The following is a 24,894-nucleotide window of genomic DNA, read 5'->3' on the forward strand; positions in this document are numbered from 1 at the left end:
TTGGGTTTTGTTTGTTCCTCTTTCTCTAATTCCTTTAGGTGTAGGGTTAGATTGTTTATTTGAGCTTTTTGTTTATTGAGGTAGTATTGTATTACTATAAACTTCCCTCTTAGAATCTCTTTTGCTGCATCCCATATGGTTTGGGTCATCGTGTTTTCATTGTCATTTTTTTCTCGGTATTTTTTGATTTCCTGTTTGATTTCTTCCATGATCCATTGGTTATTTAGTAGCATATTGTTTAGCCTCCATGTGTTTGTATTCTTTACAGTTTTTTTCCATAATTGATTTCTAATCTCATAGCATTGTGGTTGGAAAAGATGGTTGATATGATTTCAATTTTCTTAAATTTACTGAGGCTTGATTTGTGAGCGAAGATGTGATCTATCCTAGAGAATGTTCCATGTACACTTGAGAAGAAAGTGTATTCTGCTGCTTTTGGATGGAATGTTCTATAAATATCAATTAAGTCTGTCTGGTCTAATGTGTCATTTAAGGCTTTTGTTTCCTTATTAATTTTCTGTCTGGATGATCTGTCTTTTGGTGTAAGTGGGATGTTTCTGGTAAGTGTTTTGATACTCCAAACTCATGGTTCAGATCATTTAAAATATGTATTTTTTAAATTAAATTAAAAGCAAGTAACGTCGGAAGGGAAATGTTCATAGGAGAATTGTAAAAATAATATTTTAAAAATGTATGTTGAGGGCTTCCCTGGTGGCGCAGTGGTTGAGAGTCCGCCTGCCGATGTAGGGGACGTGAGTTCGTGCCCTGGTCCGGGAAGATCTCACGTGCTGCGGAGCAGCTGGGCCCGTGAGCCATGGCCACAGAGCCTGCGCGTCCGGAGCCTATGCTCCACAACGGGAGAGGCTGCAACAGTGAGAGGCCTGCATACCGCAAAAAAAAATGTATGTTGAATTGTGACAAAGCTGAATACATACATTTAGTTAGCTTATATTTTTTTAAACATGCTTATTTTTCAAAGGACTTTTATCTACTGCCTCTTTTTCATACTATTTGAAAAATAGGGTTTTTTTTTTTCCATTATGACAGTAATACAGGCTCATTCTAGCAATTTTTTTTTGGCCATGCCAAGTGGCTTGTGGGATCTTAGTTCCCTGACTAGGAATCAAACCCAGGTCCCCAGCAATGGAAGCATGGCGTCCTAACCACTGGACCGCCAGGAAATTCTAGCAATTTTGAAAAACAGAAAGAAAAAAAAAGAAGGAGGAAAAGAAATTCCTATAGCTGCACTATCCAAAGTCAACTATAATTGATATTCCTGTACTTTCAGTTATTCTCACCTTTCCTCTTTCAAACAAATACATGACAGGCCTATGCTCAGTGTTGATGAATTTCTGTATTCTTTTATGTAGAGGTTTCATTTCTGTTTTAGTATAGCAGCAACCACACTGTTATTCAGCCTCCTTTCATTCTCCCTATGCTGCAGTAAAGAAATTGAGGGAGATGAGATGTTAAATGAAAACTAATCCATGTCACTAAGTGGCAGAGCTGGGTTTGCGGAGGAGGGGCTGCTGGGGAAGGTGTGTGTTCATGTATATGTTCTAGGTTTTTTTAACATCTTTTTCTTTAGATCAGGGGAAATGTTAAACTAAATAAATATGATTGTTCTCTTTCTTTTCAAGAATATTAAAAAAATGTTTTCTAAAGATGACATTTCTTGTTTGTTTTAAGAAATCTGGGGGAATTCCCTGGTGGTCCACTGATTAGGACTCCACGCTTTCACTGAGGAGGGCGTGGGTTCAATCCCCGGTCCAGGGAATTAAGATCCCACAAGCCACGCGGCGCGGCCAAAAAAGAAAAAGAAAAAGAAATCTGATAAAATTTATCTTTTGCAGTTAACATTTTTACAATACTAAAGAGATTTTCATAAATAAAGCTCAGGTTTTTGGAGTCAGCATTTCTCTTACAAGGATCAATAAATCTTTGGGTGTCCATGAGCATTACTTTCCCTTTAAGAAGTGTTCTGTGATGGAGATAATTAAAGTTCACTGTGTGCACCCCTATATTTCCCAGCTGCCCTTGTAGTTAGGCAGGACCATGCAACTTTGGGGCTAAAGCATAGGCGAATAGGCATGAGTTCCCAATGTTCCTTCTTCCCCTGCTGTAGTAATCATAGGGGCTATATGTTGAGGTGATAGAGTCTCCAGGAAGAATTAGCCTGGATCCCCAAGGCACTATTTGCAAAAAAGCTGTCCTGCAGAGACACTGACCCACAGTGGACTTTGTGTGGGTAAAAAAATAACTTTCAAGTGCTAGGACACTAAGATCTCATGGTTTGTATATTGCCACAGTATAACATATTCTATGCTAACTAATCCAGGTCCATACTCTTCATGATTGAAAGAGTATAGGAATTGCTTTGGAAACTGAGACCAAGCTCTGTCTTATAACTGTTGTCTACTTCTTGTGGAGGTGCATATCCTTTCTTCCTTGGAGTAGTTAAAAAGCTATCAATTCATAAAGGCCAAAAGCTGAATGGCTGCTTTTACAAAAGACCTTCCAAAACACTGTATACAAATAGTGGGGCCCTAGAGCCCAGGGAACAACGTGCATATGGAGTTTGGGGAGTGGAGTCAGAGGCAACCTCTTCTTCTCTTGGAACCAAGTACAACTCTGGCTTTTAGGAGGCTGAGGCTTTGGAGTCACCAGCAGATGGCATCTGTGACACAGACATCAGCGCGCTCTCTCTGTTTCTATCTCTGTTTCTGTGTCTCTCTTTGATTCCAGCTTTACTCAGGTATAAAATTATAAGATATTTAAAGTGTGCATCATGATGATTTGATACAGATATATATTGTGAAAGGATTTCCCCCATCTAGTTAATTAACACATCCATACCCCATACATTTATCTTTTTTTTTTTTTTTGGTGAGAACATTTAAGTTCTACTCTCTTAGCAATTTTTAAGTATATGATAAAATGTTATCAACTATAGTCACCATGTTTTACGTTAGATCCTCAGACCTTATTCATCTTGTAGCTGAAAGGTTGCACTGTTTTACCAACCTTTCTCAATTCCCCCATCCCTCAGTCCCTGGCAACCACTTTTCTACTCTCTATGTTTCTATGAGCGTGACTGTTTTCTTTTTTGTTTTAGATTCCACGTATAAGTGATACCATGCAGTATTTGTCTTTCTCTGCCTAGCTTATTTCACTTAGCATAATGCCCTCAAGGTCCATCCATGTTGTCACAAATCAACCCTCTTTTAAGAGACATCAGCAGCAGGGATCATAGTGATGTTCCTTTAAGCAACCTCAAAGGCAATAACATTAACCTGGGTTATTAGGAAAGGAGAGGAGTAAGAGTATAGAGGATGCTGTGGGTTGACTATGGCTGACAGATTGGTTTGTGAGCCATAGTTAAGACATTCCTTTGGGGAATGCTATAAATAATTAGGATGCACCATGAAGTGAAGTGGAGAAATAAACTGAGGTCCAGCAACAAATGTAGGTGGAGACTTAGAATTATTGCAAATTAGACATTAAACTTTTTTGTGACCTGATTTATCCTCAAAGGTTATTGAAGCCTGCAATACACTACTTATACACATGTCAAGTCAAGTGATTGGGAACATTTTCTACTATATAGCAGGGATTAGAGATGTAGTTTAGAATTGGAAAAAGACCTCCATGTTTCCCTTGGAAATGAGGAAAGTAGGAGAGGGAGGATGAGAGCTGCTATGGTGTAGCGGGTGAAAAGCTTTTCACAACACCCCATAAGAAACTACTGTGAAACTAAGATGTGCTGGAGATGGGCTTCCCTGGTGGCACAGTGCTTAAGAATCCGCCTGCCAATGCAGGGGACATGGGTTCAAGCCCTGGTCGGGGAAGGTCCCACATGCTGTGGAGCAACTAAGCCCGTGCACCACAACTACTGAGCCTGTGCTCTAGAGCCCGCGAGCCACAACTACTGAGCCCGCATGCCACAACTACTGAAGCCTGCGTGCCTAAAGCCCGTGCTCCACACAAGAGAAGCCACCACAATAAGAAGACTGCGCACCACAACAAAGAGTAGCCCCCGCTCGCCGCAACTAGAGAAAGCCTGTGTGCAGCAACGAAGACCCAAGGCAGCCAAAAAAAAAGGTTGTGCTGGAGGAAACTGCACATACCCAGCAGTCTATCCTTTAGATGGTAGTCTCAAATATTAAGGGAAAATTTCAAGGCAATATTTGGGATCCAGGTAAAATAAACTGACAAATAATTCAAGAGTTTCATAGATATAAGAAATTGTACATACTGTACGTTCATAATTAATGTATGTGTATGTGTGTATTTGTATATGTGTATATTTAAGCCGTATAGCAAACACCAAAAAAAAGCATCAATAGTAGTTATCTTTGGATGACTTATTTCTGCTTTTAAATTTTTCATATTTTCTCTATTTTCCTTAATGAGCAAGTGTAACCTTTATACTGGAAATGAAAGAGTTTCTTGGCCACTTGCCACACTTCCTGTCCCTTAACTATATAAAGATCACAACTTTTCTGTTGATCCAGATCTTCCTTCCATTCTGATCTGTAGGCTTCCTAGGGGTCGTCATCTGAACACAGCATCACAGGTAAACCAACTGCTATCCTGCTCAGTGTCTAGCTGAGCTCTTAGAGTAGATGCTGGGAAAAGATTTATGTGTTAGTAGGGATAATGGGGTAAAGCAACTATACATTATTATTTTTAAATGGGCATTGAGTTCTCTTGTCTCTGCTTTAATTTGCTTTGGTGTGAGGTCTTTATAAGGTGTAACAGCTGCTAGCTTGTCTATTTTCCCTCTAACAGACATTAGAAATGGAAGGGAGACTTGGTATTTCAGAAGGAAATGAAAGGAGAAAAAAGAAAGCAAGTAATTGCTTTGCTAAAGCAATTTTTCGTGTGTGCTGTCAAATGCTGCTCCATCTTATTAATGGTTATTAATGATTATCAATGTACCTCAACAATCCCCCAGAGGGCTTACTTGTATTGGGACAGTGTACCTAGATTTTAAAACTTTTAAAACTGAGGCCTTGGTTACAGCTATTATCTGAAAACATGTTTATACTTGATCCAGATGTTTAAAGTTGGTGAGGAAAGAGAAGTCTAGGGCAACCATTTTTTCCTATTACTATGTCAGAGACCAAGCCTGAAGTTGTTTTTCATTCTGGTTACAGTGCTAAAAAGAGTTCAGGGAACCAAAAGTGTTGGGGAGGACTTCTGCCTTTGTTGTTCCACTGAACTGGCACTGCCTCTTTCTCCAACCTTCATGTATAGGGACTGCCACGTATTGCATTCCCTGTGCTGCCAGAGGCTATGGGCACCTCTGCTCTTGGAAGCAATGCATAATATTTAGATGATCACATGCCTTTTCTTTTTAAACCCCTACAGATTCTTGGGTTCGCTGCATTTGCAAACAAGGTAAACGTGGACACAGAAAGCAGCAAGATGCTCATTGATATGATTCCTTATAGGTTGGTAATTCCACTTTTCAAGACTACTTTTCCCTTCCTGTTAACTCCTCTTAGCCTCTGACTACATAGCCTGTTTGATATCATTGACCAAAACAGAGTGCCAGTTAGTTCTCCATCAAGGATGGGTTTATTCGGGATCAGCAAAGAATTGCAATTTGGGGTCTGCAACCATGGCGAGTCACATGCAAGTCCTCCCACAGCAAGGGAAGAAGTTTTTATAAAGGAAAAAATAAAATTGGAGTGGGGGGAAGCTATGGTAAACAAAAAGTCTATGACTTTTCATTGGCTGAGTCCTTTGCCAGGAAAGAAGAGGAGTCTTTCTTCTTCCTGTTGGGCTCTGCAATGGTCACAGGGTGTGAGAACTCCCCCTTTTGGTCTCCCAACTCTACTTAATTATTTTCTGTTTATTAATATTTTTTTAAACAATATTCTCTGCTAACAGTCTCTGGCCACAGCCAAATCTGGGTCATGGGCTCAAGTTCATTTTAGAACACAGAGGTTCTAAAGGATAAGGGCTAGGACAACCCCGTTCTTCTCTGGTCAGCCTTTGACTCTCTTCCCATGGTTGAGCCAATCCCCTTACCCAAGTAAACTGCTTGGATGCACTGAATACCAGAGAGACTCATGCATCTTTCTCACAGCACATTATGAACCTTCTCAACCTCCATACCTATCTGATTAACTCTCAAGGATGGGACAAGAGATACCTCTTTTCCTAGCCTCTCTCTGGGCTTCAGTGCTCAGGAGGTGAGCATTCCTTCTGTCTTCACCTACTTAGACTGAATGGGTGTCCTTGAGCAACATTACTTCATCACTCTGAGTAGAAAGCCTTCTTCAAGTAGTCTGGCATATGGAGTTCTTAAGGACTTGCAATTAATTGACATTATGATTCCTACCAGTGACTATGGGGCATCACTCTTGCTTCTGTCAGGGAATTATAGTTTCTTTAACCTTGACCAGATGAATCACTTTAGCTAAGAAAGGCCGCATACCACAGTTTCTTGGCTCATGAGAAGGCTTTTGAAGAGCATTGTTTATTTCCTCATGTTCTTCAATAGGGAGTACAGCAAAGAGTCAATGATATTGGCTAGCCCCCAGCATACAAAACAGAGGCTACTTTGATGCAACCAGATTGAATGAATCTCATATCCTACCAGTTCTCAGTGAAATCTAATGATGATTAAATACATTTGAAATTCTGTTCACTTTTCTTAAACTGTGAGCAGGCAACCTAGGTACCAGGGAATACAATGGTAAATAAGACTTGGTCTCTGCCCTCAGGAAAAAAAAATGACAAGGGCAACAATGGGATTGATGCTTTACATAATTATTTTATGTCATTTGTTCCTCACGGTAATACTATAAGGAAGATATTATCTTCTTTTTATGGCTCAGGAAACTAAGGGTTACCAAGTTTAAATTACTTATCCAAGCTCACACAGCTGGTCAGTGTCAGAGCTACTATTTGAGCCCATTTCTATTTAATTCCAAAATCTAGTATAATAACCCCTCTATTATACTTACTTAATATGCTTCTGTTATTAATGACTTAAAAAGCATACAATTAACCTTTGCTTATATTTCATCATAAGATTCAAGGGTATAGGTAGAGAAACAAACATTTCAAAAATCTAATTTTAGGTATTGCTTTGAACTCCCTTTTTAATTACCTGTTTATCCACGGTTGCTAGGGACTAGAAAAACTGAACAATTTAGGTTAGTTCCTTCCACGTCCATGTCCCCTTTTAACTAAATTGCTGACAAAGAATTGAATGTTACAGAAAACATCAGGAAGGAAAGAAACAGTAGTTTATGCTATTATCATACTAAATATTTAAGGTTTACTAACATAGATTTGGGCAATAAATTCATGAAAATTAAAATCTTTTGTGCATCAAAAGACACTATCAACAGAGAAAAAAGACAACTCACAGAATAGGAGAAAATATTTGCAAATCATATATGCTAAGGGGTTAACATCCAAAATACATAGAGAACTCCTAAAACACAACAACAAAAAACCAACAACCTGACTCAAAAAGTGGAGAAAGGACTTGAATAGACATTTTTCCAAGGATGATACACAAATGGCCAATAAACACATAACATGCTCAACATCACTAATCATTTGGGAAATGCAAATCAAAACTACAATAATTCAATAGATACCACCTCACACTCATTAGTGTGACTACTATTTTTTTTAAAAAAAGACGAAAATAACAAGTGTTGGTGAGGATGTGGAGAAAATGGAAATCTTGTGCACTGTTAGTGGGAACGTAAAATGTACAGCCACTGTGGAAAGTAGTAGGCTGATTCCTCAAAAGATTAAAAATAGAATTGCCAAATGATCCAGCAATTCTACTTCTGGATATGTACCGCCCAAAGTTAAAAGAAGTGTCTTGAAGAGATATTTGTGCACCTATGTTCATAGCAGCATTACTCACAATAGCTGAAATGTGGAAGAAACAGTAAGTGTCCATCGATGGATGAATGGATAAGCAAAATGTGTTATAAACATACAATAGAACATTTTTTGACAGTAAGAATATAGTTTTATTTATAGAATTAATAAAAGGAATATACCACACAAGTATTTTACACACAAAACACCTTAGACACAAAGATATGGAAGTGAATTTTTACAGTTTATTCACATTGAGTCTAGAATACTAGGTGACCCATTGTCACCTTTAAAAAACAGAACCTTGTCACATCTCTTGAATACAAATTAAACAGCTCAGACTGAGTTGGTCGAGGTCACATAGAATCTGGAACTCACTCTAGTCTGTGCCTTTACCCTAACTCTTGAAGCTGCTACACTCGTGACAGAATAATTCAGTGGGTGGTGAATCAGACAAAACAAACACCAAACAGACTCTCCTTCACAGCATGGCAGGTGTGAGGGAAAGATAAACTTTAAACAAAGCTGTATTTATCTCGCAACAATGTCCCAACTGGAGCACTTTTTTTTTTTTTCCTATAGACAGATACTCCTAACACACGATTCTTCTGCTGCTCAAGAACCTTCAATGGCTCCCTAGTGCCTATGAACTCACAATGGCAGCATGTTAAGGCTGGACTTTTCTTGTTTGTGACTAGCCCCAGTGGCTTAGCTGAAATTGTCTAAGATTTGATTGGAATTCAGTATTAATTGTGAAGTGGGAGAGAGAGACTGAAGGCTTCATAACGGTTCTGGAATGTGCTTAATTTGGGCACTGAAAATCCAAATATTTTAGCATTCAACTCCCCTCATACAATAGAATATTATTCAGCCTTAAAAAGGAAGGAAATTCTGACATATACTACAACATAGGTGAACCTTGAGGACGTTATGCTAAGTGAAATAAGCCAGTCAGAGACAGACAATTACTATATGATTCCACTTATCTGAGGTACTTAGTAATCAAAATCACCAAGACAGAAAGTAAAATGGTGGTTATCAGAGCTGGGGGGAGGGAGAAATGGAGAGTTATTGATTAATAGTTATAGAGTTTCAGTTTTACAAGATGAAGGAGTTATGGAGTAGATGGTGGTGATAGTTGCACATTATGAATGTATTTAATACCACTGAACAGTACATTTAAAAATGGCTAAGATGGTAAATCATGTTATGTGTCTTTTACCCAATTAAAATAATTGGGAAAAAAAGGTGTGGATAAGAATCAGAAGCAATTTTTACAAAGGACAATGACTAAAATTATACCCTAAAAGATTTGAGTTTGACTAGAAGGGAATACATGGAGCTTTTCAGCTCTAAACCCTCTTAGGTATGATATATGCCTATTGCTTACCCACTGGTATGGTCTCAAACAGTGTAAATAAACTATTTTTCATCGATTTTTGTAGTTTTGCCTGTCCTATCTGTTGCCATTGGTACGTGGCAGAAACTTTGAACTAGAAGATAGCAGAGCATGTTCTCTTAATGGCTTTTGTAACCTGGCTTGACTTGCTGGCAGTTTTGGCAAGCTGCTGCCTGAGTTGCTCTTCTTATCTCTTATTTTTATTATTTTTTATAAGGGTCAGACCTTTTGAAATGGATGATAAAGTACGATAAGGTTGGAATGGGGGAGATTCCAGTAAATGATTCCTGCTATCTAGGAATAATTCCACCCTTTTATTCCAGCTTCCTGTTTCCTGTAACGCCAGATATGAGCAATCTTACTGAAGTGCTTTTAGAAGCGTTCTCCTTAGCTTTAGTGAGCTCCTCTCTGCTCATATTTCTGGGCAGGAAGATTGCCAGTTTCCATAACTATGATGTCAATTCCAACCAGGTGAGAGGACAGGCCTTTCTATTACTTTCTGTGACCCTTTAATCTTTGTTCTCTAACCTTAGCCTGCAGTTAAAATGAAGACTGGATTCTTCTGTAACCAGAGAGTCACTTGGACCATGATTTGAATTACAATTACCAAAGGATGTTATAAAAAATTATTTTTAATTATTTACTTATTTTTGGCTACGTTGGGTCTTCGTTGCTGTGTGGGGGCTTTCTCTAGTTGAGGCGAGTGGGGGCTACTCTTCGTTGTGGTGCGCGGGCTTCTCACCGTGGTGGCTTCTTTTGTTGCGGAGCACAGGCTCTAGGCACGCAGGCTTCGGTAGTTGTGGCACGTGGACTCTAGAGCAGAGGCTCAGTAGTTATGGCACACGGGCTTAGTTGTTCCGCGGCCTGTGGGATCTTCCCAGACCAGGGCTCGAACCTGTGTCCCCTGCATTGGCAGGCGGATTCTTAACCACTGCGCCACCAGGGAAGTCTTACCAAAGGATTTTTGAGAAGTGTGGCATACTTAACTCTGAAGCCACTTGAATTAATGTGTGTGGTTACTCTAGAACAGATATGGTGTAGGGAGGCAAGAAGGTAATGTATGACATCATGTTGTTAAGCTAGCAGAGTTCCTCTCCTCTCCTTTTATCTTCCTTTCCACCAAGTCCTTAAAAGTCAACCACATGCCAAAGCACAATAAGAAATGCAGTGGAGGGACTTCCCTCGTGGTCCAGTAACTGACTCCGCTCTCCCAATGCAGGGGGCTCCGGGTTCCATCTCTGACCAGGGAACTAGAACCCACGTGCCACAACTAAGAGTTCGCATGCCGCAACTAAAGAGATCCCGCATTCCACAACGAAGACCCAGTGCAGCCAAATAAATAAATAAATATTTTTTAAAAAGAAATGCAGTGGAATATCAAAACTAGAATAATAAAACAATTAAGTTGGCCTCCCAGAAATAGTCCTTCTCATTTTCTTTTTTTTTAGTCTCCGACCATTTTGAGTTTGGCTTTTCCCCTAGAAATTAAAAAGGGAATATGGGGACTTCCCTGGAGGTCCAGTGATTAGAACTCGGTGCTTTCACTGCCGTGGCCCCAAGGTTCAATCCCTGGTCGGGGAACTAAGATCCTGCAAGCCACTTGGCACAGCCTGGTGGCCTAATGGTTAGGATTCCGGGCTTTCACTGCCTGGCCCGGGTTCAATCGGTGTCCCGCGTTGACTTTAGGATAGTATAGAAGGAAGCAAGAAAAACAGTACTATATTTCTCCCTGTCATCCTAATTCCCGGCAATCATGTGGAAGAGAATAACAAGGCAAATGTCTCATTTACTCACTTTGAAAAAGGACTTTCCTTATGATCTCTAGCTAAAATGAAGAAATCAGATTTACCATCCTTCACTTCTTTCCAATAATATTTCAGTGTTATTTGAAGTGATGTACACAACCCTATCTTCATACATAAGAAATAACAGTATACCTTTAGTTCAAACTCAAATCAGCCTTCTTTGACAAACAGTGGGCCTAAAATATTTGCCATTTCTTTACAGGATTTAATAGCCATTGGCCTTTGCAATGTCGTCAGTTCATTTTTCAGATCTTATGTGTTTACTGGTGCTGTTGTCAGGACTATTATCCAGGATAAAACTGGAGGAAGACAACAGGTATGTGAAATAGAATTTGATCTCTAATATAGAAAGACACTTAGGTCTATTCATATGTATATTCACAGAAGGAGATTATATTAGTTTAACTATGTTACTGTTTTAATGTGATGCTTGTTTGGGAAAAATTTGGATTTCATGCTTGGCTTATTTTTTGATTAGATTTTGTCTTAAAAGCTATCTGTCAATGTGGAACTTGAAAGTCATTTTCTATAAAAATACTGTTCTGTTAAAGGCTTCTATATATTAGCCCACAAAAAGCTACTTTCCATGTAACATACCTAAAAGATAATATTTCAGATAAACCAACCATCACCTATTAACATTTTTTTCTATGGGGAGATATATTCTCAGCCCTAGTCTGGGAAAATAATAATATAACTCTCTCCTTCCTGACAGCAGAACTAGAAACTTTCCTGGCTTCCTCAAAGGGCATGACAAGAGGCTTTCATGATAGAGAATAAAGTCTTTGTCTAGGTGAGCTTAGGGAATTTATGACCATTCTACCTTTGTGTAAGGGAAAATTATCTAGGTCAGACCCTCTTCAGGTATCCTGAATTAGTAAACTAAATATATAGGGTATGGAAGGGAAGAAGGAAAGGGAAAATGTTGGCAGAGAAGGCTCTAAAGGCAAGCTCTCTAATTGTAGATAAGAGATTTTTTTAAAAATTTATTTATTTCATTTATTTATTTTTGACTGTGTTGGGTCTTCGTTGCTACACGCGGGCTTTCTCTAGTTGCGGCGAGCAGGGGCTACTCTTCGTTGTAGTGCACGGGCTTCTCATTGCAGTGGCTTCTGGTGTAGCGGAGCACGGGCTCCAGGTGTGTGAGCTCAGTAGTTGTGGCTCGCGGGCTCTAGAGCGCAGGCTCAATAGTTGTGGCACACGGGCTTAGTTGATCCGCGGCATGTGGCATCTTCCTGGACTAGGGCTCGAACCTGTGTCCCCTGCATTGGCAGGCAGATTCTTAGACACTGAGCCACCAGGGAAGCCCGGCAAGAGAGTTTTTTTTTTTAATTAATTAATTTTTTTTTTTTTTTTGCCGTACACGGGCCTCTCACTGTTGTGGCCTCTCCCGTTGCGGAGCACAGGCTCCGGACGTGCAGGCTCAGCGGCCATGGCTCACGGACCCAGCTGCTCTGCGGCATGTGGGATCTTCCCGGACCGGGGCACGAACCCATGTCCCCTGCATCGGCAGGCGGACTCTCAACTACTGCGCCACCAGGGAAGCCCCGGCAAGAGAGTTTTTAAGTCCAATGTTCATGAGTTTTAAACTGACTAGATAAAAGTTACAACTTGACAACATGAGAGGTGTCCCATCTCCGTTATATAGCATGATTAAGTGTCAAAGAACTATCAGAATTGAACCTGGAGTAAGCCCATGGAATGAGTCCGGGGATCAGGAGGCACAGAAACAGTGACAGAAGTCAAAGACAAGCTTAGGCCAGAGCAGCACAGTAGGGAGGTATAGCCATGGTCAAAAAGTAAAGTGTCAGAAGAATGGACACTGAATTTGAACGGGGAAAGATAAAGTGTCACAGTCCATGGGTAAATATAAGTGAAATATAAGGTGAAAGCTAATATAAATCAGAAGATTGGGCAGGGGTGAGAACATGGGTCTAGAGTAAGCCCATACCACATGATTTTATGTGGACTGAGTTTTTTTGTCATAGAGCTTCTGCCAGACACATTGGCCTTTAAGGTGTATGTAGCTGTTTTGCACTACCGTTTGACCAAAAGAAGGAAGATGAGTTATGTTAAAAAGAAGGATGTTCTATGCAAGTCTGAAAAAATTTTGAAGTCAAAATGAAAGGATTTTATGGTAAGAAAAAATGGAAATTCTGGACAATAGTTCCCACTGACTTGTGACCACACACTTTGTTTATTTAGTATACAAGCATAACAAATTTTGGGAGAAAAGATGCATGTGGTTGGAAAAAACTAAATCACGGTGCAGGTAAAATTAAGTGCAGAATAAATTTTAAAATGCCGTAAATATTGCAAGAAGGAGAATGATGGATAAAGTGAGACTTTCATGGATCATTGCAAGAGGGTTAGGATATGTATAGATGGAGGGAGGGAGGAAGGGCTTCAGTTCAGCCTCAGAGTTGCCTTTAGCCTGTTGGACAAAGTGCCTGCTTCAAAGGTTGCCGATGGCTCTCATTCTGTTTTCTGCTATGGCATTGTTCTCCCCTACCAATGACATCTCTCTTTGTGGTACAGTGACCCTTCAAAGGGAAGTATGTCCCCAGGGATACTGATAAGTCCTTCCCCAAGACCCTGACTTGCCCAGGGCAAATTGCTTGTTCAAGTAGAGAATGCCCCTGACCCTGGCCCTCCACATTGGAGCTACCCCACCTCCAGGAAGTTTCTGATCTGGACTCATTCAGCCTTCTTCATCCCATAGCAGGGGTTATTCTCTCCACTCTTTTTCTCTGGGGACTTTTGATTCACTCTGCCTGAGAACACCCCTACTTTTTCAAATCTCCTCAGGACTGCAGTAAAGAGAGGCTAGGGGGCTGGCTCTGAACCTCTCCGACATGACTTGTCACCAGGAGCCACTTATATATATATGTATTATGTATGTGTGTATGTATGTATGTGTATATGGATGTATGTCTGACATAAATACAAACTGTATAAAATGTGTCTGGATTTCACTTTAATTTCTTCCTGTCTAGAACCCACTTGTCTTTACTGGTTGTAGCAAAACCTATCAGCCCTTCCAGCCATGGCCTGGGCCTGCTCATCCAGTTCTGACCACTATGCTTCCCTCTTCTCTATGATTGGGTTCTTTTCCTTGTTCTCTGCTTTCCAAGGACCAGCCTTCTTGCCTTGTCCCCAGGCTCCCAGAACTGCTTTTAAAAATGAGTTATTGGGCTTCCCTGGTGGCGCAGTGGTTGAGAGTCCGCCTGCCGATGCAGGGGACGCGGGTTCGTGCCCCGGTCTGGGAAGATTCCCACATGCCGCGGAGCGGCTGGGCCCGTGAGCCATGGCCGCTGAGCCTGCGCGTCCGGAGCCTGTGCTCCGCAACAGGAGAGACCACAACAGTGAGAGGCCCGCGTACGGCAAAAAAAAAAAGAGTTATTATTTTAAAAAAGAAAAGAAAAAAATTATCAAAGAGAGAAATGAGCTGTGTTCTTTTTAGAGGAAGAAGATAGGGCAGTGGAGAGAGCCTGGATTTTGGAGTCAACTGGTCAGGTGGATTGAAACCTGACTCAGTAATTCTAGATGTGTGACCCTGGGCAAGTTACTTTCACTTTCTGAGGCTCTAGTCCTTACCTGTAAAATGGGGATAAGGATAACCTTTCAGTTGTGAGAATTAAACTGGATGACAATAGGGCCCACCATAGTGCGTGTCACTTAAGATGTTCAAATATCAGAGCTTCCACCCCAGGTCCCTAGTGCCCTGGCTGGTCCATCGTAATGTACTGTCCGCTGCTTATGGAGCATTTGGTGTCTGAGGTTCTGCATGTCAGTAGTGGCTGTGTTTTATGTGACCTCACATTGCCTTGAATGCCCAGAAAGAAGGTAGAGTCAGTCTTTGTTCAAGAAAGCCTGGAAAAGTGATGGAAAATCAGAGCAGAAAAGCAAAACATGCATGAGATGTAAAGTTGTACATGCTCGTTGTCTCTAGACCCTGTTCAGGCACTGAGTCTGGGATTCTGAGAGCCATCAAGCATCCTCTTAAGGCACAATGCCACCAAGGATGGCCCTCTGATCCCAAAGCCCACCCCTTTGCGTGTGCAGCCATGGGGGACACACAATTATTGGCAGGCCTCCCTGAGCAGCAAGTTTTATGGGATTCAGTGTCTGGTTTGTGCTCATTTTAAACTAGGTTTATACAGCTAATTTTGGTGTCTGTATGTCTTCGCTTCCTTAAAAATAATCAGAAGAATTTTGGAGAAAGGAGTAGAAGGAAGGAAAAGTCCTGATATATTTTCCTGTGCTAATCAAAGCAGTTTCTTCTTATAGTGCAAGACTGCCTGAAGCTAGACTCTAAACTCGACGCAGCAACAGGCTGATATGTACATTGGCTGGAGGAACTTATGGCTTCAGTTACTGTTTTTTAGTTCCACAGTGTATAAAATGTTTGCCATGAGAACTTCCTGAGGTTCAGTTACAGTGATCCATTCTCCTGAATCCTTCTCCCTTCACTCTTCTCTCAAGGTTCAACTTTTCCATGTTGGCTTGGTCCCATTAGCTGTGCATCAGCTGGGATGGGGAAAGAAGGAAGTAGGATGTTGATTTCATTGCGATTATTTTCAGCGATACATTTATATGGCAAATAGCAGTGAGTAGTGAGAGGGAATCCAGTAGGAAGTTATTTTTTTCACACCTAATAAAAAAAGAGAAAAAAAGTTAGAGAATCATTGCTGAGTGGTCATTTAATGGTTTAGATTTAAGGTTGCTTGTTCTTGCTTGTATATGCCATTGTTTTGATTTGTGGTTACATACAGTTTTATTCCCCCTCCACCCCCATCACAGTGGGCAATTATGCTGCTTTATATTATTTTTTCTTAGTAGGGGCTTAAACAATGGAAATTTATCAATAGAGGATATAATGAGTTCAAGATTATGTCCAGAGAGCCTTGAGATTATAAAGGGAACTATGTTTCTTAGCTTTCTACCTGTATTTGCCAATCTGAATCACTGCTTACCAAGTAGTACTGAGCCCAGAGTAGTCAACCCAGGTGGGATAGGACCCAGAGCTCCCATATACAGCCCTGACTCATGTGCATAACCTTTTTTGATGGCAGTGAGGCAGAGGGAAACTGAAGTAGGGAAATCAGAAGTGAATATCATGGTGTTTTTAAGATGAAGCACCACTGAAGCTGTTAGATGGCAAGTTATCCAGGCTCCAAAAGAGCGAGGTGGAACGGTTGGGATTTTAGGGCTGACAGTGATGAGTCTACCAGGGCTTTTCTAAACTGTTCAAAGAAGGGTTAAATTTAGGATGAAATGCAGGCTGGATTTTAGGAGACTTCAGAGTCATAGCACAAAGCTATGGCAAGAAAGATTCAGATATCCAAGACAATCTGGGACTTTTCAGAAAGCCTCCATACGTCCAATCAACAAGAATTTATTGAGTACCTAGTATGTGTTTAGCACTTTGGCAGGACCTGAAAATGTCAGTTCACCAAAAATGCACTTATGCTGGATGGTTATACTCAACCCCTTTTAAGAAAAAAATGACATGCTTCTCACCAAGCAGAAGGCCTCAGTTGCAGACAGGGACAAATACATTCCTGATGGTCTCTCTCCAACTGGCTCTGTCTCCTCAGTTTGCATCTCTGGTAGGCGCAGTTGTGATGCTGCTCCTGATGGTGAAGGTGGGACGCTTTTTCTACAAACTGCCAAATGTAAGTAGAACTAATCAAATAGCTAAGTCAAGAAAGAATGGATCTCCAGATTACATCTTGGTGGGGCATCTCTGAGGAGAACTGCATTCAACTGATCCCCAGTGGTGGTCCCAGCCTATTTCTAGTTCCTTTTCTTTAAAATAATAGCCACTGCCTCACAGGATTGGGAGTTAAATAAGATAATATGTATAATATAGAGAGAATGGTTTTGAGCTAGTAATAAGCACTCAAACAATTGTTATTCTTCTCGTTCCCGTTAATCTTTTTTTTTTTTTTTTTTTTTGCTTAAGCTATAAAGTAAGCTTTGGAAGTAAGGATTCAGTTAAACATGACCAAAATAGACTTCTGATGCCAGAACACCCAATACCACCACAGACTTGGAAGCTCATTGTGCATTCATGCCATCTGTTTTCCTAAATAGTTTCCAGAAGTCCTTGTTCTGCATTCATGTGAACTCAATCCCCCTACTGCTGCCACACTGCCTCTTGGTCAGTTCAGAACACTAAAGGCAGCATCTAAAAATTGAGTTTTAACTCTGTGTTCAGCTAGGATGCCTCTATATACTTATGTGCCATTTCTTCCCTTTGTGTGAGACGGATGACCTTACATTTAGAGATGCCAGGTGCATTAATTACTAGCTATAATTGATTTGTTCTAAGTGACAATACAGATCAATGCCCAGTCATCATAATTTCCTTTTAAATTTCCTTAATATTCCCTTTAGCCATTTTTAGATAGTACTAAGGGAGTGGGGAGGAGATTTTATTCCTGGTGCAGCAGCCTGGTTACACACTGAGGTGGCAGCCCCTAAGCTGGTGTGGTTGTAAATATTATGCCCATCCTTTTGAATGCGTTTATTCCACCTGGTAAATATCAGGTTTCAGTAGAGCAGGACCATCTCAAGGCTGTTGCTGCCTTCTGCTCTTGTGATTCAGGGACCTTGGAAACCAGCCATGGAATATATGCATGGTGGGTGGGATTAAGCTTCTGTTTATCACACAAGCTGTCCTCTGATTCCCAGCAGAAGCCATCTACAGAATTTAGTTTATATAGCACCTTTGGTGCTGTAACTCTTGGGAGTCTATTTTCAGAGGGCCACTCACTAATTTACTTTGAACAATGATATTTTTCCATTCTAGAAGAGTCAGAATTTTTAAAAATCTCAAATAAAAATCTGTCAGAATTCACTAAAGGGTAGTGATAAAAGTAGGTAAGCCCTCCCTTACTATAAATATGTTGGGGATAGAACAGCCCTTGCTTTTGGCCAACCATGTTATGGCATGTTATTTTTATATCATCTAGTTAGGATGTTTCTGGGTGAGAAAATGTGAATACAATCTGATCAGTGGAATATCTGAATTTCTATAACACTGGGACTTTATGAGTATTAAACTACAAATGATTCCTTCCTTCTTTGAACGACTGTGGATAGCTTGTTGCAAAATCCTTAGGAGAGTAATTGGTGGAACATCCTGGCTAGGATCTCAACTAGTTAGCAACAGAACCAACATAAATTTTTTAAAAACGTAATACAGGGACTTCCCTGGCAGTCCAGTTGTTAGGACTTCGTCTTCCAGTGCCCGGGGTACGGGTTCGATCCCTGGTCAGAGAGCTAAGATCCCACGTGCCTCATGGCCAAAAAACCAAAACATAAAACAGAATAAAATATTATAACAAATTCAGTAAAAAATTTTTAAAAATAGTCCTCATCAAAAAAAACTTTAAAAAAACCATAATGCAAATAGTATATTCAATATTGTTCCAATTTTGTGTGAAAAAATACATAGGCTATACCAAAATGTTAACAATGGTTATCTCTTGTATGATGGAAATTATATATAAATTCAATTCTTCTTTACACATGAGCACGTTTTATCTTAATATTAAGAAAGGTAAGGGCTTCCCTGGTAGCGCAGTGGTTGAGAGTCCGCCTGCCGATGCAGGGGACGCGGGTTCGTGCCCCGGTCTGGGAAGATCCCACACGCCGCGGTGCGGCTGGGCCCATGAGCCATGGCCGCTGAGCCTGCACGTCCGGAGCCTGTGCTCTGCAAGGGGAGAGGCCACAACAGTGAGAGGCCCGCGTACCGGAAAAAAAAAAAAGAAAGGTAAAAATTTTATTGTACATTATGTCATGAAAAGATTTGTTTCCTCTTCATACTCCATACCTCAAGCCAAAAACCTGGTAAAAGCCCTATGAAGTTGAATTTCTTATCTTTCCTACCACATCTCCCTGCAAATTGTGGAAATTTTGGGAGATTCTTGACTGGAAAGAAGATGAAGATGGGAAACAAGTAATTTCTGCTGACTTCATCTTTGTTCTTCCCTCCTCTACTGACCTGTTAAGACCAAGTGGTCACTGAGTAACCTCAGAAAATAAGAGTAAGCTTGGATCCAATCCATTCCTGATGATAGGATCAGTTCTAATTCCCAGGCAGAGTATATAGAAGAGAGGATGGCTAGGAAAAGGATGAGAAATGTTTCTTAAAGTAGGTTCGATTCTACTTTGAGGCCCTGATGATTTTACATCCCTATGAGTATCCATCTTCATTTTCTTACATTTAAGACACTTTCTTTCCCTTAGAAAGGGAGACGTGCTTACTTTTAAAACTTTGGAAAATTCACAATAGATAAAAATCTATTTTTTAGATAGACTGGTTACACACTGAGGTGGCAGTCTCTGAAGCCATAGTCACAAATAAACCACTATTAACATTTTGGCATATGTCTAACCAATATTATTCTCTATAAATAGTACTTTGCATAATTGTGATCTAACTGTACAATCTGGTATTCTTGTTTTAATTTAATATGTAGCATGATACTCCATACTATAACTTAATCATCTTAAATTAGGTTATCTGAATTTTTGTTATTATAAATAACACAACAGTGAGCAATTTTGTACATCTACCCTTTTCTATATTTAAGATAGATTTCTAAGAGTAAAACAAAATTTCTGTGTGAAAGCATATTAGCATTTCTTGATATATTGCCAAATTATTTTCCAAAAGGGCAATACTCAACACCCATTTTTATGGGATGTCCTCAATGTTTTAAATTTGCTAATTTAATTTGATGGACAAAAATTGGTATCTCATCGTTGAAATAATTGTAGTACATCATGATTAGACTTGAAAAAAGCCCAACTGAAACTATTTCAGCATTCCTGTGAGTGGAAATTCTCTTAATTTGTCATCCCTTCTGAGAATGGTTTCTAAGCAACATCGGTAACATAGATTATGTCAAGCAAACTAGACAAAGCAAGGCCAAGTAGGCAAAGATAAGAAAAATGGCCAAAGGTGCCAGCCTCCCTGAGGGCTTGCCTCAGACACCAAAGTGACAACATGGAAGCAGAAGGGGCTAGATGATCATAACCTGCGGGTACTCTTCCTCTCACTGTCAGGGTAAGTAATCAGTGACCTGAATCTAAAAGGGGCTTGTGGATTTTGGCTGTCCGAGCACCATGGACGGCGAGGTCCTGGGAGAGGATGCGCTGCTGCGGAAGCTCAGGGACAGCCGCCGCCGCTTCCAGAGGCACATGCAGCAGCTGATAGAGAAGTACAACCAGCCCTTCGAGGACGCCCCGGTGGTGCAGATGTCCACGCTGACCTACGAGACACCCCAGGGATTGCGAATTTGGGGAGGAAGATTAATAAAGGAAAGAAATACAGGACAAATCCAGGGCTCCCCGGTGAAGACGGACAACAGGACAGATGGACCCATGCGAATCCCAGCTGGAGGTCACGAGCTTCCCTTGCCCTGCACACAAGGTGAGGATTCAATAAGCAGTGATACTGATACAACTTTATTCCAAGAAGATGTGGTTGCTGGTAACTTGATGCCTGCAGTGCCTTGGAGCCCATTGCAAAATGAGCTAAGGAGGAAGTACTTGACACAAATGGATATCCTGCTGCAGGATGAAGGGTGTTTGGAGTGTGCCAGTTACGGAGAGGGAAAGGACACCCGTGTGACCCTGGTCCCTTCATTGGCCTCACCCGCCAGCCCTGCCCGAGGATACTATGGTGGCATCTCTGAAGAGAGCCCCGGTGGCCCATTTCAGCCAACCTCATTGCCCAGAGAGGGTGATGCTTTGCACTCTTGCTCAGCAGGCCTGGCCCTGGTGCCGAGGGGTGATGGCATCTCCTTACAGGGAGGGACCGGTGGCAGCAGCTTCTCAAGCAGCGCATGCTCTGAGGCTGAGGACGTCTGCAATGCAACACTCAGCGATCTGTATGTGGGCATGCTACACTCCATGAGCTGCCTGCTGGGTGTGAGGCCCTCCTGCGTCATCTCCACCAAGACGTTCATCCACCAGAACTGGAGCTCCAAACGGAGGCCCAGGTGTAAGAGCAGAATGGACAGAACGAGCTGCAGAGGAGGCAGGCGCTCTCGGAGGAGCCCCCAGGAGAGACGTCCACCCGGCTCTGAACCTGCGAAGGACGTGGCAGTGTTAAGAGATCGCGAGAACGTACTCGATGTTTCTGGCCATAAGATGGGTTTAAAATTGGGAAGGGCTTTTTTTGAAGTAAACAAACCCCAGATCCACGCATTCGCTTCACATTGGAAGGAGCTTCCGAGAACGCCTCAGAAGGATCATTCTTCATTGACTTACTTAGACTCCAATGCAGTGTATCATCTTGATCAGGAAAATAGATTCATGACATTAAAGTGGTTGATTTCTCCTGTAAAAATAGGTTCTAGACCCAGAGTACCGCCGGGTGAGGGAGGGAATCGTTATAGGGAGATGGAAATCAGATTTGACGAACTTCATCAGGAATATTGCTCGAATCTTAGGAAGCAGCCCTGCCTGACTTACCTTCCTGGCTCCTCGGCTGTGGATGTGTACAGAGGTGGTCCAGCAAGCCCTGGTAGCCCCCAGGGCGTAGAAGCCCACAGGCCGAGTAGCCCTCTCCGCAGAGCAAAAGCTAAGAGGTTGAGTGAGGCTTTTGAAAGCCTGGGCAAAGGATCTATCAGAGAGGGTAGCTGCCCACCAAAGAGTGATTCCTTCCCTTCGCTTTCAAAGACCACCTCCACATGTAGCCCGGGCCGCTTGGAGCAGACCTCTGACCTTGCTTGTCAAGGAAATGATCTGGGAGGATTTAGGAAGTCAGTATCACTCAACAAAGCCATTTCAGTACCCAGGGTACAACCTCCAGCCTGTGCCAGGGATCGTTACGATGACATTAAAGAAAAATTTGACAAGCTTCATCAAAAGTATTGCCAAAAATCGCTTCAGCAGACGCAGGTGCCTTTATGTACCAGAGCATCTCCAGATAAAGCAAGTGTGGGAGTTTGGTATCAAAAAGAAGACTTCTCAGGAAAATTCCATCCAGACTCTGGCTCCCAGGGCCCCCTGAACTTGTCATCGTCACCCCAGCAGAGCATTAAAAGTCCCCTCGGCTCAAACACAATTAGGGCCCCTCCATCTACAGGTTTTGCTCTCGATGCCAGCTGGGGCCATCAAGTCCCCACAAAACGACGCCGATTATCAGACCCTCAGGTGTGCAGACGGTGGGCTGGACCCTGGGATTTCTCACCTGTGGGCAGAGCCATCCCGAGGCCTGGGGAAGAGGCTGGTTCTTTACAGGTCACCTGGGAAGAGAAGAAGTGGAAAGAACAACACATCTTTCAGGATGGAAGAGAAAAGTGATTTCGTGTTAGAAAACCTCAAAGCTGAAAATCTATTGCCAAGTTATTCTGAAGCATTCCCTCTTGCTTCTCTGATTTTTGCGTATTTTTTTTAAATTCTCAAGAATATGTGACAACTTGCTTTGCTTATCTGCCCTTCAAAGCAAATTTCTATGAAATTGGTTCCGTTGAGATGACTCTCTGGGTTCTTGGAAATTATTTGAATAAAGTTGACCAATTTAAAAAATAAATAAAAAATAAAAGGGACTTGTGGTAGCTGTACCAGCCAAATGAGTGACCTGGCCTTGCCTTGTTTTGTGCGTTTGACAAATTATGGAGGTGAGCAGAGAAAAACGTGGAGAAAACTTATTTGATTAGACAATGAGTCAAAGCATGGACCTGGTATTTTTATGAAATATCAGTGCATAATATCTCTGAGTGGCAAGGCTGCCTAACTCTCTGTGGTACCTTTGTGGAAATTTGGGAGTTTTACCCCAGAAAGGAAAATGAAGTAGTGTTTATCTTTTCCCCACAGGCTGTGCTGGCTGGTATTATTCTGAGCAATGTCCTACCCTACCTTGAAACCATTTACAACTTACCCAATCTGTGGAGGCAGAACCAATATGACTGTGTGAGTGTAGATGTCCTGGGTGGGGTGGGAAGGATGGAGGGGAAGCCTGCAGAGAGGGGAAGAGAACAAACGAAAGAGATCAACCGGAAGGCACTGGCAGATGCCTAGTACTCTCTGATGCCTAGTACTCTACTTTTGCTTTAAACAGGGAGTCAAGGTTATTGGTGCATGGAAATACCCGTTCCAACTATGCAAAGTTAAATAAAATGCAATTAATTAAGTAGCTACAGTTACATACAGATCTAGTAAAAAGGGTTTATCATACATCACGTATTTGAATGACTTTTAATCCAGTTAATAGAAATACATTCCAGGATGGGAGACACAAATTCTAACAAGAGAAGGACGTGTCTTTCCAGGAAGAGTAACTGATGGAGCACTCTCCTTCTCTCTAGAGCACAAAACTAGAGGACATAAAGGGGAGACAGCAAGAAATAAAAGATGGGGGATATGATACAATGAGAGGAGAAGCACCCAGAAGAGGCAAAGAGATGGGAAGAGGGATCATTTTGGAATGCAGGTCCCTGAAAAGTTAAGAGGGGAATGTGGTCCAGTGCACAGGTAGAGCTTCTAGTCTTAGGAGGAGGGATAGCCCTTCCAAGAGACCTGGAGAGAACGGGGGAAGGTTGAGTGCAGATACTAACAAGTGGCAGGTGGAGGGGGAAGTAAATACTTAAGGGAGTTTCAGCCTATCTTCTTTTTTTAATTTTTATTAGAGTATTATTGATTTACAATGTTGTGTTAGTTTCAGGTATACAGCAAAGTGAATCAGTTATACATATATCCACTCTTTTTAAGATTCTTCTCCCGTATAGGCCATTACAGAGTATTGAGTAGAGTTCCCTGTGCTACAGCAGGTTCTTATTAGTTATCTATTTTGTATATAGTAGTGTGTATATGTCAATCCCAGTCTTCCAATTTATCCCTCCCCCCTCAGCCTATCTTCTTTGTGAAAATAAAGTCAACATCACCTGCTGAGAGTGATGGAGAAGGTGGTGGGATAGGAGCTTGAATAGATTCCCAATAACTATCATAGCTCTTAAAATAGCAACCACTAATTTGGTGAGTGTTCTGGGTTGCTTTACAAATAATATTTCTAATCTCAATAAATTCTATAAATCAGATACTATTATTCCTGTTTTTCACATGAGGAAACTGAAGTTTTAAGAGAGAATTAAAGAGAGAAGTGACCAAGGATGCATAAAAGAATTGCTAGGTAGCCCTGGGACCCAATCATTTGTGATGGTATCAGTTCATATGGCTGTGGAATTTGTTCTCTAAATCCTAGGTGTTGGGAGAGAAAGGGTAAAGGTGAGTTGAGAAAGAGGACTTGTGATTTTCTCAATTCTGCTTGTTATCACGGTCTTCCTTTTCCCTTCTTCCTCTTTTCCATAAGCTCATTTGGATGGTGACGTTCATATCTGCAATTTTACTGGGACTGGACATGGGATTACTTGTTTCAGTAGCTTTTACCTTCTTCATCATCACTGTTCAGTCACACAGGTACTTTGTCTCAGGTAATAGGAGGTGGGCCATGGCAAGGTAAGGCAACTGTGACCTAAAGGCAAATGCATTTACTTTCAGAACTAAGATTCTCCTCCTGGGTCAGATCCCTAACACCAATATTTATAGAAGCTTCCATGACTATCAGGAGGTAAGAATCCAGATCAGTCCCACTCCTTTGCCCAAAGGATGGGGTGGACCAGGCCTGCTGCCTAGTTTTTCTACAAAACCCCTTTGCTCCTGTCTGCTGCACTGCAGATATGCATTTACAAAGGTGGGGAAAGAGATGCAGCCAGTTAAGGATAATTTTAAAATGTACTTTGGGGGAGGAAGGCCAAGGAAAAGAGAGGTGTGAGGAAATGGAGGGGAAAAGAAGAAAGCAGGAAAAGC

The 24,894-nt window shown here is 41.4% G+C and overlaps 1 protein-coding gene and 1 pseudogene across 1 annotated transcript in view; both read left to right on the forward strand.

The window, feature by feature from the left end:
• Nucleotides 1-24,894, forward strand: part of SLC26A8 (solute carrier family 26 member 8) — a 72,799-nt gene that overhangs the window by 38,648 nt on the left and 9,257 nt on the right. The window contains 7 exon segments of the mRNA XM_060021928.1: nucleotides 5,374-5,456; nucleotides 9,583-9,730; nucleotides 11,267-11,380; nucleotides 16,665-16,742; nucleotides 22,906-23,001; nucleotides 24,398-24,504; nucleotides 24,586-24,655. Coding sequence (XP_059877911.1) covers nucleotides 5,374-5,456; nucleotides 9,583-9,730; nucleotides 11,267-11,380; nucleotides 16,665-16,742; nucleotides 22,906-23,001; nucleotides 24,398-24,504; nucleotides 24,586-24,655 — 696 coding nt within the window.
• LOC132431559 (Holliday junction recognition protein pseudogene) lies at nucleotides 20,206-22,392 on the forward strand (annotated as a pseudogene).

Source organism: Delphinus delphis, chromosome 10 (genome assembly GCF_949987515.2).
Source record: "Delphinus delphis chromosome 10, mDelDel1.2, whole genome shotgun sequence".
In the NCBI taxonomy this organism is placed as follows: domain Eukaryota; kingdom Metazoa; phylum Chordata; class Mammalia; order Artiodactyla; family Delphinidae; genus Delphinus; species Delphinus delphis.